General features: G+C 45.1%; 1 protein-coding gene across 3 annotated transcripts in view; it reads left to right on the top strand.

Moving 5' to 3' along the window:
• Window positions 1-19,008, top strand: part of grb10b (growth factor receptor-bound protein 10b) — a 230,929-nt gene that overhangs the window by 155,493 nt on the left and 56,428 nt on the right. For all 3 annotated transcript variants that reach the window (XM_060921182.1, XM_060921181.1, XM_060921184.1), the window contains one exon: window positions 5,895-6,036. In XM_060921182.1, coding sequence (XP_060777165.1) covers window positions 5,895-6,036 — 142 coding nt within the window. The remainder of the gene's footprint in view (window positions 1-5,894; window positions 6,037-19,008) is intronic.

Below are 19,008 nucleotides of genomic sequence, written 5' to 3'. Positions count from 1 at the left end.
AAATTCAAGACCATTGTTACCCTCCCCAGGAGTGGTTGACCAACAAAGATCACTCCAACAGCAAGGTGTGTAATAGTCAGCGAGGTCACAAAGGACCCCAGGGTAACTTCTAAGCAACTGAAGGCCTCTCTCAGATTGGCTAATGTTCATGTTCATGAGTCCACCATCAGGAGAACACTGAACAACAATGGTGTGCATGACAGGGTTGCAATGAGAAAGCCACTGCTCTCCAAAAAGAACACTGCTGCTCGTCTGCAGTTTGCTAAAGATCATGTGGAGAAGTCACAAGGCTATTGGAAAAATGTTTTGTAGACGGATGAGACCAAAATAGAACTTTTTGGTTTAAATGAGAAGCGTTATGTTTGGAGAAAGGAAAACACTGCATTCCAGCATAAGAACCTTATCCCATCGGTGAAACATGGGGGTGGTAGTATCATGGCTTGGGCCTGTTTTGCTGCATCTGGGCCAGGACGGCTTGTCATCATTGATGGAACAATGAATTCTGAATTATACCAGTGAATTCTAAAGGAAAATGTCAGGACATCTGTCCATGAACTGAATCTCAAGAGAAGGTGGGTCATGCAGCAAGACAATGACCCTAAGCACACAAGTCGTTCTATCAAAGAATGGTTAAAGAAGAATAAAGTTAATGTTTTGGAATGGCCAAGTCAAAGTCCCGACCTTAATCCAATTTCCGTTCCGCAGCGAGAGGTGTGACATGTCCCAACGAAGGATGACGTTATCTATGCATCGTAAATATGAACAACCCGAGAATACCAGTGCTGCTTTTCAAAACAACAGTAATCGAACCGAGTGTTGGGGTTTTTGTTCACCGTGCACATTTACAACACTCCTCAAACATGAGCAAAGTTACTGAGCATCATTTGAACATGTAATCACTTACGTTAAATAATTCACGTTTCAGGGAAAAAAATATATATATGCCTCCTTTGAAAAGTAAAATTTTAAACAATATCTCAATGAACACAAACAATTTCCAAAATGTTGAAAAGACAAAGTTTAATATAACATCTGTTTAACTTATAACGTGAAAGTAAGGTTAATAATATAAACTTAGATTACACATTTTTCAGTTTTACTCAAATTAGGGTGGTGCAAAAATGAGTACACCCCACAACAAAAACTACTACATCAAGTACTTTGTCTGGCCTCCATGATTTTTAATGACAGCACCAAGTCTTCTAGGCATGGAATGAACAAGTTGGCGACATTTTGCAACATCAATCTTTTTCCATTCTTCAACAACGACCTCTTTCAGTGACTGGATGGAGAGTGACGCTCAACTTGTCTCTTCAGAATTCCCTATAGGTGTTCGACTGGGTTCAGATCAGAAGACATACTTGGCCACTGAATCACTTTCACCCTGTTCTTCTTCAGAAATCCAACAGTGACCTTAGATGTGTGTTTAGGATCATTGTCATGTTGGAAAAGTGCACGATGACCAAGGGCACGGAGTGATGGTAGCATCTTCTCTTTCAGTATAGAGCAATACATCTGTGAATTCATGATGCCATCAATGCTCCCCGACACCAGCAGCACTCATGCAGCCCCACATAAGGACACGGCCACCACCATGTTTCACTGTAGGCACCAGGCATTTTTCTTTGTATTCCTCACCTTTGCCGACGCCATACAGTTTGGAAGCCATCAGTTCCAAAAACATTCATCTTGGTCTCATCACTCCAGAGTATAGAGTCCCAGTAGTCTTCATCTTTGTCAGCATGGGCCCTGGCAAACTCTAGGTGGGCTTTTTTGTGCCTGGGCTTTAGGAGAGGCTTCTTTCGTGGACGGCATCCATGCATGCCATTCCTCTGCAGCGTACGCCGTATTGCGTCACGGGAAATAGTCACCCCAGTTTGGCTTTCTACTTCTTTAGATAACTGCAGTGAACTCGCATGCCGATTTTCTTCAACCCTTCTCATCAGAAGACGCTCCTGTCGAGGTGTTAACTTCCGTGGACGACCTGGACGTCTCTGTGAGATGGTTGCAATTCCATCTTTCTTAAATTTTTGTACCACTTTTGCTACAGTATTCTGACTGATAAGTAAAGCTTTGCTGATCTTGTAGCCTTCACCTTTGTGGTGTAAAGAAATTATTTTCTTTGGGGAATTCTGAAGAGACAAGTTGAGCATCACTCTCCATCCAGTCACTAAAAGAGGTCGTTGTTGAAGAATGGAAAAAGATTGATGTTGCAAAATGTCGACAACTTGTTCGTTCCATGCCTAGAAGACTTGGTGCCGTCATTAAAAATCATGGAGGCCAGATAAAGTACTAGATGGAGTAGTTTTTGTTGTGGGGTGTACTCATTTTTGCACCACCCTAATTTGAGTAAAACTGAAAAATGTGTAATCTAAGTTTATATTATTAAAGGGCCCATGGCATGGTGGTTTGTTGATGCTTTAAACGGGCTCGTGGAGGTTTCCGGATGTTATATCCGCAACCTTTCTCGAAATGAACCCTCGGCACGTAGATATAGCCTCCTGGGAGAAAGCCCCATTTCAGCGCTTTTCCCAGTGTGTCGTTTTGCTAATGAGAAGCAGGAGGCGGGGAAGGGTAGAGGGTGGGGGCGGGCCATGGGGGGAGGGGCTTGACCAAGCTGCGCACACACATACTCGCTGCTATCAGCGCCTGTAGCCACGCTGCTAAGACAAAACCCCGTTCTCCCTCGGACTCCTTTCGTAAACTCAACGTGACACAGAGAACAAGAGTGTTCGGAGTGGTAGTTTACGAACGTATAATACCCTAGGCTTGAACACGCACTCCATAACTAAAGAGGATAGAAGCAGCAACTACAGCAACATATCGCTTATCCAACAGAAGACATGCATTGCGGAGCAATAGTCAAACATAAGCTCATAAGTTACAGTCAATTTCCAGACTAAACTCAGTTTAACAGAGCATGCTGCATGCTCTTTAGTTTTGTAGCGCAGATTACCTGGCTAACTGCAGGAAGCGGTTAGCTGCACAGCTAATGTAGCCATTGCAAGGCTAACGCATCGATTTTAAAACACGGCAAAACGACTTAACAGTTATACACTTACTTGTTCGGTGTTTGTTGCTGATGCGGCAGGGATGCTTGGTACGGACCCAGGCTTCAGTGACAGTTGATGTGCAAAACCTGCCCTGTACTGTCCCAAGTTGTGGAAACATTCCTCAGGAAAATGCTTCCGACAAACATACATCGTCTTAGGTAGACTCGACGGCGTATTATTGGAGTAAATAAAATTAAGCCACTGCGTCTTCAGGGGCTCTCCCGTCGGCAGTAAAAACAGACTCTTTTCTGTGTTGTCACATCCATGTACAGCGCAATTTCCATGTTTCGCTCGCTTAGGTGGTGCCATGTTGTTGTGTCCTCTATGGTCTCCTCACTACAAAATTGAAGTGACGTATCTATGGTGGCAACTTTTGAGCTGGGCGGGCAATCCATACAGTGGGTGGGAATCCGGGGGGGGGCGTGGGGATCATCTCCCTTGCTGATGTAGTAAAGGGAAGAGCCCATCAACGCGCCATTTTGACACGCCATTCTCAAATGTTGACAAAGGGTGGGCATAGTTTGGTTTACACATTATGACATTTCTAGCCACTGGGGTGACTTAAGAAGGTCCGAGGAACTCATTTTAATGTTAAAAAACCTCAGAAAGTGAAAATTTCATGCCATGGGACCTTTAACCTTACTTTCCCGTTATAAGTTAAACAGATGTTATATTAAACTTTGTCTTTTCAACATTTTGGAAATTGTTTGTGTTCGTTGAGATATTGTTTAAAATGTTACTTTTCAAAAGGGGTGTACTCATTTACGCTGAGCAGTGTGTGTGTGTGTGTAATATATAAAACATGTCCGTGTCCTTTTGCCAAGCCAGCTCACAAATCGGGTGGAGAGACACACCCAAAGAGCGTGAAAGGTATAGAGGAAGCGTGGAGTGGAGAGACTCGTGCAAGCAACATGTTTATGGAGGAGAAAGTGAAGATGAGTAGGAAGCGATTTGGGGCAGAAAGGCATAAGGACCTTAGAGACCGTAGACGGAGACGTCTGAATTTGCCCTGGTCTCAGAAAGAAGAATGTCAATGTCAAAAACACCGCACCCATGTTCCGTTGCTCCGGCTGTCCCTTTTACAATGACATTTAGTTCTGGTTCAGCGCAACACAGAATTTGAGGTGGAATAAAAGCAGGCAGCATGGTAGTCCAGTGGTTATCACTTTCGCCTCGCAGCAAGAAGGTTCCGGGTTCACGGCCGATGGGAGCCTTTCTGTGCGGAGTTTGCATGTTCTTCCCGTGTCTGCATGGGTTTCCTCCGGGTGTTACGGTTTGCCCCGCAGTCCAAAGATATGCAGATTAGGTAAAATTCCCAGCCACTGGGGTTGCGCAAGCTAGTGTATACTTGGTGCCAGTTCCAAGCCCGGATAGATTGGGGAGGATTGCGTCAGAAAGGGCATCAAATGTAAAAAAAAAAAAACTATGCCAAATCAAATATGTAGAACAGATCCGCTGAGGAGGAGGAGGAGGTGGAATCAAGGTGTAAGATTCCCACCTTGAACAGGCAGTGTAAAAGGGGCTAGAGAGAGTAAGACAATCAGCAATAGGATACCTAAAATCGATTCGGTGCCGCCTTTTACTGCGACTGACTGACACTTGGACCACGCCTCCTTCACTTTGACTGTCTGGCACTGAAGCCATACCTCTTTCACTGGGCATGACGGGTGCAGAGGCTACGCATCTTTCATGGGTACTGGAAAAACATGTTCAAAGTATAAAGAAATGGTGCCAATCTATCAAATATTAAATACAGGAACGTGTAAGTGGAAATTCTTGTTTTTCTCTTTCTTTTTGTAAAAATGAAGCTGGTGGCATGCAAAAAGAATATTTCGTTTTTATATGATGATACGTGGGCGGCACGGTGGTGTAGTGGTTAGCGCTGTCGCCTCACAGCAAGAAGGTCCGGGTTCGAGCCCCGGGGCCGGCGAGGGCCTTTCTGTGCGGAGTTTGCATGTTCTCCCCGTGTCCGCGTGGGTTTCCTCCGGGTGCTCCGGTTTCCCCCACAGTCCAAAGACATGCAGGTTAGGTTAACTGGTGACTCTAAATTGACCGTAGGTGTGAATGTGAGTGTGAATGGTTGTCTGTGTCTATGTGTCAGCCCTGTGATGACCTGGCAACTTGTCCAGGGTGTACCCCGCCTTTCGCCCGTAGTCAGCTGGGATAGGCTCCAGCTCGCCTGCGACCCTGTAGAACCGGATAAAGCAGCTAGAGATGATGAGATGAGATGATGATACCGTACATGCTGGCATAGTTTTTTTTTTTTTTTTAAACAAAACGAGGGTTTGTCTCAGTATCTAATTATGTGAAAAATGTTAGCACTTGAGAGATTGGTGTCCAAGTTCAGTGTGTGCTCGTATTGTTCCAAGCATGCAGAGATTAGAGAGAGAAGTAGCGCGTGTTCTTCACGCTTAGGACGTCCTGACCCTGAGTCTGGAATAAGGTGCAGTGATTGACTTACTGAAGAATACATAAATCACAGCTGAGTGGTGTTTTTTTTTTTTTTTTTTGCGTGCTGTCTTAAAGGTCACAGTGCCAAAACTGTTGTTGGTAGTAAATCATAGCTTTATGCAACTCTACGAAATCAGACTGAAAATATTTTTCTTATCTGTTGAGCTCATCACTTTTTGGTCATTTGTGTTGGTTTTGTGTTTCTTTTATCATTGACTCCCCCCCCCAAAAAAAATATATTGATGACATCACGCACTCTTGATCCTTTCCTTTTTTTGACCCCTGACCTTTCCTTCTTCCTCCCTGTCTTTATTCTCTTTTTATCCTTCACACTCGTCCTTTCGCTCTTCACCCTCAACTTCCACACTCTCTCTTTCTCTGTCTCTCTAGGAGGCTGCAGGAGGAAGAGCAGCAGTTTCGGACATCGTCTCTGCCTGCCATCCCAAACCCCTTCCCCGAATTGTGTAGTCCAGCCAGTTCACCCACAGCTTGTCCCGGCTCTCTACCTCCATGTCAAGGCTCAGACAAACATGTAAGCTCAATTCCGGAGGTTGCGCGTGTGTTTTGCATGCGTGTGTGTGTGTTTTGCGTGCGTGCATGTGTTTTGCATGTGTGTGCATGCAGTGGTATGGTATAGATTGCTATACATCTGACATTTTGTTTGAAGAAGGTCTTTGCAATATTCCAGGTGGCTTTGAAGCCGGTAATGTGCAAACGTTTGTGTCACTATTCTTTAAAAGCCTGAGGGTTTAGCCATTCACTTAACCACCTCTCACACGTACACACACGTACACAGAGTGAACCACTTGCTGATTTCAGAACCGTGCACATCAGCTGGTGGCTTTGTGTGTGTGTGTAGATCTTTACATACTCACAAAGCTGAACATAGATGTGTCCACACACTATTCATTCTTGTGTGTGTCTACACACCTGCATTATGTGCTGCATACATAGTAGCAGACCCTTTATATCACCAGTGTTTGTACTGTGTCTCATTATCTCTAGCCGCTTTATCCTGTTCTACAGGGTCGCAGGCAAGCTGGAGCCTATCCCAGCTGACTACGGGCGAAAGGCGGGGTACACCCTGGACAAGTCGCCAGGGCTGACACATAGACACGTTTGTACTGTGTGTGATATATAAATAAATTTTTATTTATTTTTTTTTAAATCACACATTCGCCTGCAAACACACGCGCTTGACCATCCTGTCCCCATCTTGAAGTTATCATTTTTATTAGTCCAGCGCCTACACATCTACATTTTCTACTGATCTTAGTTGGTTCTCTTTCCCAGAATATGAACAACTGAACTTTTAACCATGTGAATGGTTTTCCCAGGCTGCCACACACCTATAGTAGATAGGAAGACATTTTTGGGATTCAAAGACGCACATTTAGCTCCCATCTCCAAAAGGACGCTTCCCTTATAGAGAATGACATCTGGGACATTGAGTCTTCATGGACCATGTTCAAGTCCTCAATCGCAGGGGCAGTTGCAAAAAGCTCTGGCTGGAGTGCTGTCATGGAGGTTGCCCTAGGACCCACCAGTGGTCAGGGAAGTTGAAGGAGGCCTTCTGGATAATGTTCATGGAGGGCTGTCCTGATTCGAGCAAGAAGGGCTGCAGTCACAGAGCTCAGGACCGGAAGAAAGCAGAGAGTAGACCATGCACAAGGCCTGCTAAGGAAGTGCAAGGGAGTGTTAACCTTCATGTACTATGGTGGTTAGAAACCATGACAGCGATATGGCTATAGGTATCGATAAGATTCAGCTGGAGATATTGATGGCAATGGACAAGGTTAGAGCTGTGTTGTTAACATGCCTCATCAATGTTGCATGGAGATCTAGGACCGTGCCCCTGGACTGGCTAACTGGGATAGTAGTTGTTATTTTTAAGAAGGGGAGCAGAGGGTGTCTTCCAATTAAGAGAATCAAACCCTTTGGCTCTTGACTATTGCGCAGCTTTGTGAGGGACTAATCTGGTCTGCATGTGTATTGTGGATTTGGAGAAGACCTATGCTCAGAGTCTTTCAAATTTGTTATGGGACTTGCTGCAGGAGTGTTTGGCTTCGGACTATGTGATGGGTGTGTCTTGTCTCCACTCCTGTTTGTGGTTTCCATGGACAGGGTATAAAAACGGCAAAATTCGGAGAGGTGCCCAATATGGAGGGCTAGAAGCATCATCATTGTTATTTGCAGATGATGGCATCCTCTTGACCCGATGAGAACTAGACCTCAAACATGCACATATTTCAGTGCTGAATGTGAAGTGGCAGTGATTGAAACTTATCACCTCCAAGTCCGAGGCAAAAGACTCCTGGAAAAGTGTGGAATGCTTCTTCCAGGAGAGACCTTGCCCCATGGCAAAGAATTGAAGTACCTCAGGATTGTATCAGAATTGTTCGAAATGGAAAACATTGGCACTGACACTCACTGTGTTATACTCTCCTATCCTCATTTATGATCACGTGTTGTGTTGTGGGTAGTGACCAAAAAGAATGAGGTCGTTAGTACAATCTCTGTGCTAGAGCGAGGAACTCTGTATACCAGACAAGCCTCAGAGTAGAGCCACTGCTTCTCTGGAGCCATGGCAGTTGAGGTGGTTTAGACACCTTATAATAATGCTATCTGGTATGATATATCTCAAGAGCTATATGAGGCACCTTCCAATGGATGGAAACCCCAGAGCAGACCCTGGACCCACTTGAGAGATTCTAATCTCTGTGATGGTGAGGAACTCCGTATGCCAGACGAGCCTCAAATTAGAACCACTGCTTCTCTGAATGGAGCCATGGCAGTTAAGGTGGTTTAGACACCTTGTAATGATGGTACCTGGTATTACGGACCTCAAGAGCTAGACGAGGCACCTTCCATTGGATGGAGACCCCAGAACAGACCCTGGACGCACTTGAGCAATTCTGTCTCATGGTTGGCTTGGGAATATCTGGGGATTCCCAAGGGGGCGCTGGAGTCTGTGAACAGGGTTAGAGAAGTTGCCAGTTTGCTGCCATTGCAACCCATACTAGGATCAGTGGAAGGAAAATAAACAAATGCCTGAATAAGTTCTAAACAGTTAAAACCCATGATGAAAATTTCTATTGGAGCCTTATGATTGTCTTTAAGAAAGAAAGCAACACGGTTTTCATCTTCTGTAGTTTTGTAGAGTGCATGGTGTCGAGCTATCGAGTCTGCATCATCATCTGAGGCCCATATTATATTCTTTAACCTCAGTTGGTGTTGCAGTTGACTATCCCTCAGTTATCACATGCAAGGTTACTGATATTCATGAACCGCCTCTCTCCTCCCACCTCGTTAATCATGTACGCATGGAGTTTTGCTCCATTACCGTAACACACCCTCCATTCCTGTAAAAAAAAAAATCTGCTGCATGCTTGATTCAATTACTATAATCTCCCTCTCTTGACTTTTATTGTCCTATGGATTTGACCGGGCAGCCCTTTGAATGAGACGCAGCCCTCCTAGCACCCTACTCCGGCAACAGGCGAGAGTCTGGAAGTAATTTAAAGCAGTCAGCACGCCTACTCTGGCTGTCCATAAATATCAGCGAGGACATTTCAGAGCTCCTCTGCACGTGAGGTGCACATGAATAACAGATTCCTTTCATGCAAGCAGCCTGATATTTGACTGCATCAGTATGGTCTTCTGTATGCAATGCACTATCATGATCTCACTCAATCGGAGGACAAATTTCTGACTTTTCAAGTGATGAGGACATTTAAGTTCCCACTCATGAGAAGATCCTAAATATCTGGGCTTCTTCTTGTGCATCTCTGGTGCTGATAGGACCAGAATGAGTTGTGCCTCCACAGCCACCGTTAATGGCACGACAGAAAATGAGTCCAAGATCTCTTCCTCTGCTTCTTATTATACGCAAATGAACATAGTTCGTGCAGATGTCCCTCTGGCCTCTTGCACACTCACTGAGAAGCCAAGCACAGTGTTTACGGAATTTTCCAAGCTGCAGGCGTTTTTCTGACAGGCCCTCGTTCCTTTGGCTGACCCCCACGTGGGAGGCATGCGAGCCAGAGAGCTTTGCAGAACCAGTTCTCCATGCAGTATTATTCCATGGTGCTGTAATCTGATCATTTGCGGTTCTTTTTTTTTTTTCTTGCTCTTTTTGTCTTCCATGTTGGGAACACATGGGATTATGGACCTACATGGTAGGCCTTTATCATTTAGGCTTTTGTAAGAATTAGGCTGCAAGTACTACTAGATACAAATGACAAAGGTATCTGCACATCCATAAACTAAAAGCAGGTTGAGGTTGTACGGTCATTAAAATTAGGAACGCACAAGATAAAGGTGAGAATGATGAGCACAGAGCCAGACCAGGAGTCATGCATGGTCCATGATGCAGACGTTTGATACATGAGCCAGTTATGGCCTCCTCTACATCCTGTTCAGTGATTGAGACTTAACCTAATTTGGGCTGTGATGAGTCAGCAGAATCATCCATCCATCCATGACCGCTTATCCTGTCACGGGCAAGCTGGAGCCTATCCCAGCTGACTATGGGCGAGAGGCGGGGTACACCCTGGACAAGTCGCCAGATCATCGCAGAGCTGACGCATAAAGACAAACAATCATTCACATACTCCCCTACGGTCAATTTAGAGCCACCGGTTAGCCTAACCTGCATGTCTTTGGACTGTGGAGGAAACCAGAGCACCCAGAGGACACCCACATAGACACGTGGAGAACATGCAAACTTCACACAGAAAGGCCCGTCGGCCACTTGGCTCGAACCCAGAACCTTCTTGCCGTGAGGCGACAGTGCACCACCATGCCACCCCTCAACAGAATCAAGTACAATTTGTTATGAAAATTCACTGACGTTTCATCAGTTGTTATTGCCGACATCAAAAGGAGAATATAATGTAGAAGTGCATCCCCTGTTTTTGGATAACACTGCGATTAAACCAGGGGTTCTGAAAAATCTTTCAACCAGAGACACCTTTAAATCTCATCTCATTATCTCTAGCCGCTTTATCCTGTTCTACAGGGTCGCAGCCAAGCTAGAGCCTATCCCAGCTGACTATGGGCGAAAGGCGGGGTACACCCTGGACAAGTCGCCAGGTCATCACAGGGCTGACACATAGACACAGACAACCATTCACATTCACACCTACGCTCAATTTAGAGTCACCAGTTAACCTAACCTGCATGTCTTTGGACTGTGGGGGAAACCGGAGCACCCGGAGGAAACCCACGCGGACACGGGGAGAACATGCAAACTCCGCACAGAAAGGCCCTCGCCGGCCCCGGGGCTCGAACCCAGGACCTTCTTGCTGTGAGGCGACAGCGCTAACCACTACACCACCGTGCCGCCCCACACCTTTAAATGTAAAATAAATTTCAGACCGTGCAGATTTATTTCATGAGCATTATTTAAATATGTTCAGTCACATTTTGTCTAAGAGTCCTAGAGCTTTTGATTCCTGAGCATTCTATGAAACATGCGCTCGTGTTTTTTTTTTTTAAACTTAAAATGTCTGAATGTTATCCTCAAGTAGCCTTCATGTTCTTTAGTTCTTTTTCACCATGCGCTTTTTCTTTTTTCTCAGCAGTCTTAATTTCTGACCACTGCCATGCAACAGCCGAAGAAATCACGTATCCCTGACGGACCTTTTAGTGATGCTGGCAATTAAAGAGGACCCAAAAAAGTAACACCTAAAACACACTGGTAGTTGCACTCAAAAAAGTAAACCCATAGTGGAGATGTCTTTCACTACAGCATATCGGCGAGACGCATACACTACCGTTCAAAAGTTTGGGGTCACTTTGAAATGTCCTTATTTTTGAAAGAAAAGCACTGTTCTTTTCAATGAAGATCACTTTAAACTAATCAGAAATCCACTCTATCCATTGCTAATGTGGTAAATGACTATTCTAGCTGCAAATGTCTGGTTTTTGGTGCAATATCTCCATAGGTGTATAGAGGCCCATTTCCAGCAACTCTCACTCCAGTGTTCTAATGGTACAATGTGTTTGCTCATTGCCTCAGAAGGCTAATGGATGATTAGAAAACCCTTGTACAATCATGTTAGCACAGCTGAAAACAGTTGAGCTCTTTAGAGAAGCTATAAAACTGACCTTCCTTTGAGCAGATTGAGGTGGGGTTTACATTAGACCGTATCAGCGGATCATCAGATTAACGTTTTTAAAACGATTCGCATGCACACAGCAACGCCAATACACGATTCGCGTGCACAGAGCAACGCCAATACACGGATACGCTCGGCTCCGCAGGCATCCTGCGCTCCAAATCACTCCACCCTGAACAGCGAGTGCCCTCTGGAGGGTGCGCAGTCCGGCCCTGCGCAGCTCACAGAGCGCGCGAGTGAAGCGCACGAGCGGTGATTCGGGACTGAGCCGCTGTGTGTGTGATCCCAGTGCATATCGGGCATGCGCGTCACTTACCACTTGCAAGTGGAAGGATGGCAAGCCTAAAGACAATCATAACTACACAATGGGCAGTATTTGCATCAGTATTTGCAGTATTTTCATACTTTTGTACTCTTTAATGAAAGGTGATACAAGGCGGAAGTCCACGCCGTTTTTCAGCAGTCGCGTCACATGACCAACGCCAGCGAATCAGGAAGGTGGATGTCACAGTGACGTTGTCCAATGACGACGCCAGCTAGAGCTCAGCACAGCGTATCCGCGTATTCTCAATGTTTACACAGCACCGGACCAGACACGATCTGGATTGAATACGTGGACCCTGGCGGATTCCCGTTTCCCGGCGTTTCCAGGCGTTTTAATGTAAACGGACAGTGCATCCGCGAAGAAAACGAGACAGATGCGGTCTAATGTAAACTTGGCCTGAGTTTCTGGAGCATCACATTTGTGGGGTCGATTAAATGCTCAAAATGGCCAGAAAAATGTCTTGACTATATTTTCTATTCATTTTACAACTTATGGTGGTAAATAAAAGTGTGACTTTTCATGGAAAACACAAAATTGTCTGGGTGACCCCAAACTTTTGAACGGTAGTGTATGTTTTAAGATCGAAGCACCTGAAAGCTTCTGCCAGACTGCTTGACGATATGGCCTCATGTTACATCATGCTTCATCAGGGATGAGAGTTTTCCGCTTTTCGGCGGATTTCCGCTTTTTCTGAGCAAAAATCGATATTATGCCAAATCCGTTGAGATTTTTTTTTTTTTCATTGAGGGGGTTGGGGTATGTTCCTTCGTGATACTCAAGCGTACGACGATGTTACATGTTTACATTTTCGCCATCTTTAGTCTCGCTAAGTCTCGCGGTAGAATACGTGTTCTCTACAATGTAATTGGCCAAAACATCGCTGGCGAGAGCATGATAGCCAATCATAACAGTTCTTACAAGAGTGTGGGAGAGAACAAAAGCCAATCATAACAGTTCTTACAAAAGTACCCGCATCTGTTCTATTTTATCGAAACTTGCACATGTTCATCGTCGCTGCGCTTCAAAAATACGTTTCTCTTTCGTATCGGCTTTTTTACTCAAAATGCCAAATACAATTGACAAGCGAGACGAAGCGAAGGTACGTGGAATCGATGCTGGTATAAAAAACAGAGAGAGGACTGACAAGCTTTTGTCTTTGGCCAAAAGGCTGAAGAAGTCATCAAAATGATTAAATGAAAATGAGAAGTGACTGTGAACTATAAATAACGCTACGTTCACACTGCAAGGCTTAATGCTCAATTCCGATTTTTTTGTGAAATCCGATTTTTTTGTGAGGTCGTTCACATTAACAAATATATGCGACTTGTATGTGATCCTCAGTATGAACGAAAAGCGACCTAAAAGTGTTCCGCATGCGCATTGCAGGATACGACGACGTCACACGCAGTGAGCATGGCCAGTGTTTACGGAAGTAAAGCCGCCCGGTTGCGGTATGACTCATCCAATCTAGCTTGAATAGCTGCATCCCCCCAAATGGAAATCAGCTCCCTAACCTCTGCGTCCTTCCATTGAGAAGATTCAGAACCTTCACAGCCCGAAGCGTCCCTCGCATTGATGTCATGTGCAGGGGCGCAGATACGTTTTTTTGAACTGGGGGGGACAAAAAACTGGGGGGGGACAAAGCTGCCAGCAAACCAACCCCAACCCCGATATGCCTGTCAAACTTGTTAGTAACCATAGCAACCAAGCTCGAGCTCGCAACCTGTGCAGTCTGCGCAGCTCAACCAACCGAATATCAGTCTTTGTTTTGTTTTATGTGAGTTGTTGCAACTATGTATACACTGCTGTGCACCTCAATAAACCGAATGGTAATTAGTCTTTTGATTTTTCCGTGAGGTTTGCCTTATGCAAAGAAAGACAGCATAGACGTTTTTTCCTCCCTATAAGTGGGGGGGACCGAACGAGGTGAATTTAAATATGACTCGTCCCACCCTCTATCTGCGCCCGTGATTATGCGCCATGTTGTTGTAACTTTTTTGAGAGACCCGCCGCCTACTTCAGCGCAGAATAGTGACATTTGTGGCTTGTTGATGACGTGTAAGTCGGATGAATGCGACCTGGCGGTTCAGACTGAAGTCGCATATGAAAAGAGCGGATAGGAATCGGAATTAGCACCACGTATCCAAACGGCCTGGGTCGGATTTGAAAAAATCGGATCTGTGTCGTTCATATTGTCAATAAAAGATCGGATACAGGTCACATATGGGCGAAAAGATCGGATTTGAGTCACTTCAGCCTGCAGTGTGAACGTAGCCTAATTGTATAAAGTGTACACAGACATTATCCCATAAACTTAGCATTCGTTTGATTTAATCCATTGAACATGTATATGATGGTCAGTAAATCTGAATTAATGCTGACAGTTTTGAAAACTTAAATATTTCAAAAGACTTTGAAATCATATGCAACTAATGAGGACAAACAGTAGGGTGACTGACCTTTTCTCCCTAAGAAATTTTATTTAATATATGAACATTTTGATAATTAATAAAACTTGCGTTTAATGTGAATTTAGTTTGTCATTTTTGTTGATCATAAATGATAACCATACCCTTGAATGTAGAATGTGATTTTATTTTGAATTCAAACAATACTCCTATTGATTTGAAACACATTTTCATGTAAATATATAAAAAAGACAGATTGCAAAAAAAACAGATTTTTTTATCTACTACAGCTCAGATTGCAGGAAAAGTGGTTTGTAAGGCCTTATTTTTCAAAATTTTCCTGGGGGGGGTATCCCTCCCAGACCCCCGGCTTCGGGCGCCATCTTGTTTTTTGGTGACCACCCACTCTCATCCCTGCTTCATGGAAAACTAATCCTATGTTGTATCACTAAACTCAGTATTGCCAGGTTGCAGCCCATCATCTGTTAAATATAAATCATAGAAATTGTTAGTCTGGCTAACGCAACTTCAAAGCTCTGCGAGCATTTGGTCTGGCAAAGATATTAAGCCCAACCGTTTCCCAAAGCGCGTGGTTGACCCGCCTCCCTGAAATGCCTCAGTTTGCTACTGGTCGAAGCCAGAAAAGGCTGTGACGAAGCTTAAACCAATCCCATCACTCTTTCCTCTGACGTATGTGACGCGATGGAAACTGCTACCAGCGGGGCTAACTGGTAGATTAAACTCTTACTGAAGCCGGTCGGGAGCAAGGCGAAAACGTCCTTCCTTTCAATAAATACCTCCAGGGCTGCTCTTTGCTCCGTTTTCAATGAGAACTTCCCGTTGAATGCTTTCAATACAGCATCTACCGCTGTGTCAAAGGCTTGCCGCTGCTCCATGTTCGTAATGTTTCTAGTGAACGAAGCGCTTCCGGCATAGATTCTGTAAACAATCTATGGCTTCCGGTCGCAGTTCTACTACGTCACTGCCTTGAACACACCTCTACCCAGGGCCGTTGGAGATGCTCAAAATTGATTGGCTCCTGATTTTTCGGGAGCTTGGAAGAGCTGGAGATAGCTTGCCTTGCCAGACTAATGGCCCTTTTCCACTACCCTTTTTCAGCTCGCTTCAGCTCACTTCAGCCCGACACGGCTCGCGTTTCGACTACCAAAAACCAGCACGACTCAGCTCGCTTCAGCCCTGCTTAGCCCCTAAAACTTGCACGGTTTTGGAGTGGGGCTGAAGCGAGCCAAAGCGGGCCGAGTGAGGCTGGGGGCGTGAGCAGACACTCCCCTGTGCACTGATTGGTGAGGAGGAGTGTCCTCACATGCCCACACACGCCCCGCGAGCGCGCTGGGATCTGTAAACACCGCAAACCCGGAAGAAGGAGAATTACGAATTATGAGAATTTCTGAAGCCTTATGCGCCTCGCCTCATCTATACGCTCTTGCCAGTATCTGTCCGCGTTGTCGGTGACAACAAGCCACAGCACCAAGACCAGCAACACTAACGACTCCATGTCCTCCATGTTTATTGTCTACTATTCGGGTTGTGAGACTACCGCTTAAAAGCTCACTGATGTCACTGTTTGCGCTGCTTAACGACATCATGTGACGTCCACCCACTTTCGCTAACTCCACCCAATGTGTCCACCCACTTCCAGCCAGCACGGTTCAGCGCGGTTGTAGTCGAAATGCAACTCCAACAGCCCCGCTCAGCCCGACTCAGCCCAACTCAGCACGGCACGGCTCAGCCCGACTCAGCCGCGTTGGTAGTGGAAAAGCGGCATAAGTTCGCAACAGGCCCCCATGTTGCGTCACACTTAGGATGGGCGGGCCCAGGCTAAGAAATTGTAGTTTTGATTTGTACTGCTTTTTAAATCGTACCTATAAAAAAATATAAATATCTTCACCTCTGTTTTTGCAGGACATTTTTTTTTCCCCCTTTGGCTGAATATCAAATGGTATTCACTGCACTATGTAGGGTGTACCAGGCAATTGGTTCGTACTCTGTGTTAAGGCGAACAAAAAATTAATTCAGTGTAATAAAATCAAGTAAATATGCATGTTATTTAATTTATTTATTTTTGGGTTCTCACATCGTTCTCTATATAGTGCCTGCATTCACTGCATGTAGATAAAACTCCTTGTCATGCCTCCTTGCTCTCAACCCTCTCAATCTTAATGCTTTTCCTGCACCTCCACCTTAGGGACACACGACTTACTGTGAATGTGCGTGGGTTTTAATCCATTTAAAGCTTTCACTGACCTCAGACTCTGGCACTGGCTGCAAAGGAGCGGAGCAGGAATAAAGGGATGAGCAATATCTGTAATAGCATCTTGCCTGCCTTTACAGCAGGAGCCGCTTATTTCCTCCCAGGGTGAGGTAAGGGTCAGAAAATAGAACAGCTTCACACTAGCCGGGCTGTTCAAGCTAGAAACGAGGCCTGCTAACCCCTAAACCTTTCCATCACTATCGGGTGTACAGTGTAAACGACGATCATATTGTTGCACTGCTACAATTCCGATGACGAAATGGCAGTGCCTTTTAAAAACAAGAGATCTAAAAACGGTGGAAACTTGAGACAAACAAAAGTGTATGCGGAGGCTATAAAAAGTCCACACACCCCCGGAGTAGTAGTGGCTCAACGGTTAAGGCTGTGGGTTCAAGCCCCAGCAAGGCCCTTAACCCCCAGTATCATGGTTGACCCTGCGCTATGATCCCAGATTCCTAACAATCTGTGATATACGAAGAAAAGAATTCCACTGTCCTGCTTCTTGCATAAGTGTCCACACTTCTTTAATACTATTACCTTTTGCTTGTAATCCAGTACTTTCTGGGTAACATGATACTCTTTTTTACATGTAACAACCAAAGTGCTAGCATTTGTAAAAATCTGGTTAAAATGAACAGAAAATCAAACTTAAAGCTGTACTGCCTTTCAGATTTTTCAAGTGTAGGTCATAAACGGAATTTTCCCTGACATCCAGTTATTTTTGTTTAGTGGACCGAAAGCGACTGAATTTGAATCGCAGACTTCGTGGCCACGTGTCCCTAAGTTCTCTGCTATTTTTTCCTGCTTCACCATGACGCAATACAAGATACTACGTCGTGCATCACGTGGTGGGCTTTCCCTGTTTGCGCAAGGCATTGTGGGATACAAATTTGAAACAGGAAAGAAAAATGGAGGACGTGAGCGTGTGAATGAAACGTGAAAGACCGATTGCAGTAACGGAAGGCGAGAATAAAAAAACGTTATGTTATATACAAAGGAAAGGAAACGCAGGACCAAACTAATAAATATCGACGGTCAGAGAGCACCTCGGTGTGATCAGCTGTTCGTTTAGTGACAGAATGATGGAACTGAGAGTGTGCGGTCAAAGGTAAACCTGTAGATGGCAGTAATGCAACACTGGATGTCAGCTGCCGTAAAACCCAAAAGAGGAAGAAGGTAAACCTGCGCACGGACTTGCTCCGTCTGCTTGACTGCACGAAGTGAGCAATTTCATGCACATTACAAGTAGTCGTCGACTTGCGACCTATGCGACTTACGACTGATCGACTTTACGACCGTCTGGTTATGACTGGCAAGTGTTTCCCAGCTAAGCTAGCTGAGCGTAAGACAGTTTCCGCCCCAGCTCCCGGCACATGCGCAGTCTCTCTCGCGCTCCCTCGCGCACTCCGTCATACAGTTTCCGCCCCAGCTCCTGGTTTATGAAACGAGCAAATCCTCCCGCCAGCCCGAGCGCTGCAACAGCTGATGATGACGTAGACGACCCAAAGCCAAGCACCAGTGATGCCAGCGGTCACTAAATTTTGTATTTTGCTATGTTTTACATTTGTATTTTGGTATGTTTCAAACTAAAATGTTTTCTATTTTTCACACCTGTATTTCGTATTTTTTGTTTTGCACATATTAAACGAATTGTACTGTACGCAGTGACTTAAACCAAATAATGAGCCACGGTAATGAAATAAGAAAATGTTGATAAAATAAGACTTTAAGATGATTACAATATCATTACACATCACAATATACTTGCGTTCATTTAACACAGGCCGACTTACGACCAGATCGGTTTACGACCGGTCAGTCGTAACCAAACGCAGTCGTAAGTCGACGACTACCTGTATTTGTTTTAATCCCCTCAAATTAAATACTGTAACTTCCCAGCCACAGAATGGCCTGATATTTTGTAAGATATTACAGAAATAAACGTGCATCACATGACCACATTTCAGAGGGAACTAAATTTCATCGATTTTATGAAATCGAAAGGCCGTCTACTTCTTTTTTTTTTTTTTTTTAAAGATTTCATTCCGGGCGGCATGGTGGTGTAGTGGTTAGCGCTGTCGCCTCACAGCAAGAAGGTCTGGGTTCGAGCCCCGTGGCCGGCGAGGGCCTTTCTGTGCGGAGTTTGCATGTTCTCCCCGTGTCCGCGTGGGTTTCCTCCGGGTGCTCCGGTTTCCCCCACAGTCCAAAGACATGCAGGTTAGGTTAACTGGTGACTCTAAATTGACCGTAGGTGTGAATGTGAGTGTGAATGGTTGTCTGTGTCTATGTGTCAGCCCTGTGATGACCTGGCGACTTGTCCAGGGTGTACCCCGCCTTTCGCCCGTAGTCAGCTGGGATAGGCTCCAGCTTGCCTGCG

Source organism: Neoarius graeffei, chromosome 5, assembly GCF_027579695.1.
Source record: "Neoarius graeffei isolate fNeoGra1 chromosome 5, fNeoGra1.pri, whole genome shotgun sequence".
NCBI lineage: Eukaryota > Metazoa > Chordata > Actinopteri > Siluriformes > Ariidae > Neoarius > Neoarius graeffei.
The sequence above is the reverse complement of the archived record's forward strand: the minus strand, read 5'-3'. Positions and strand labels throughout refer to the sequence as shown.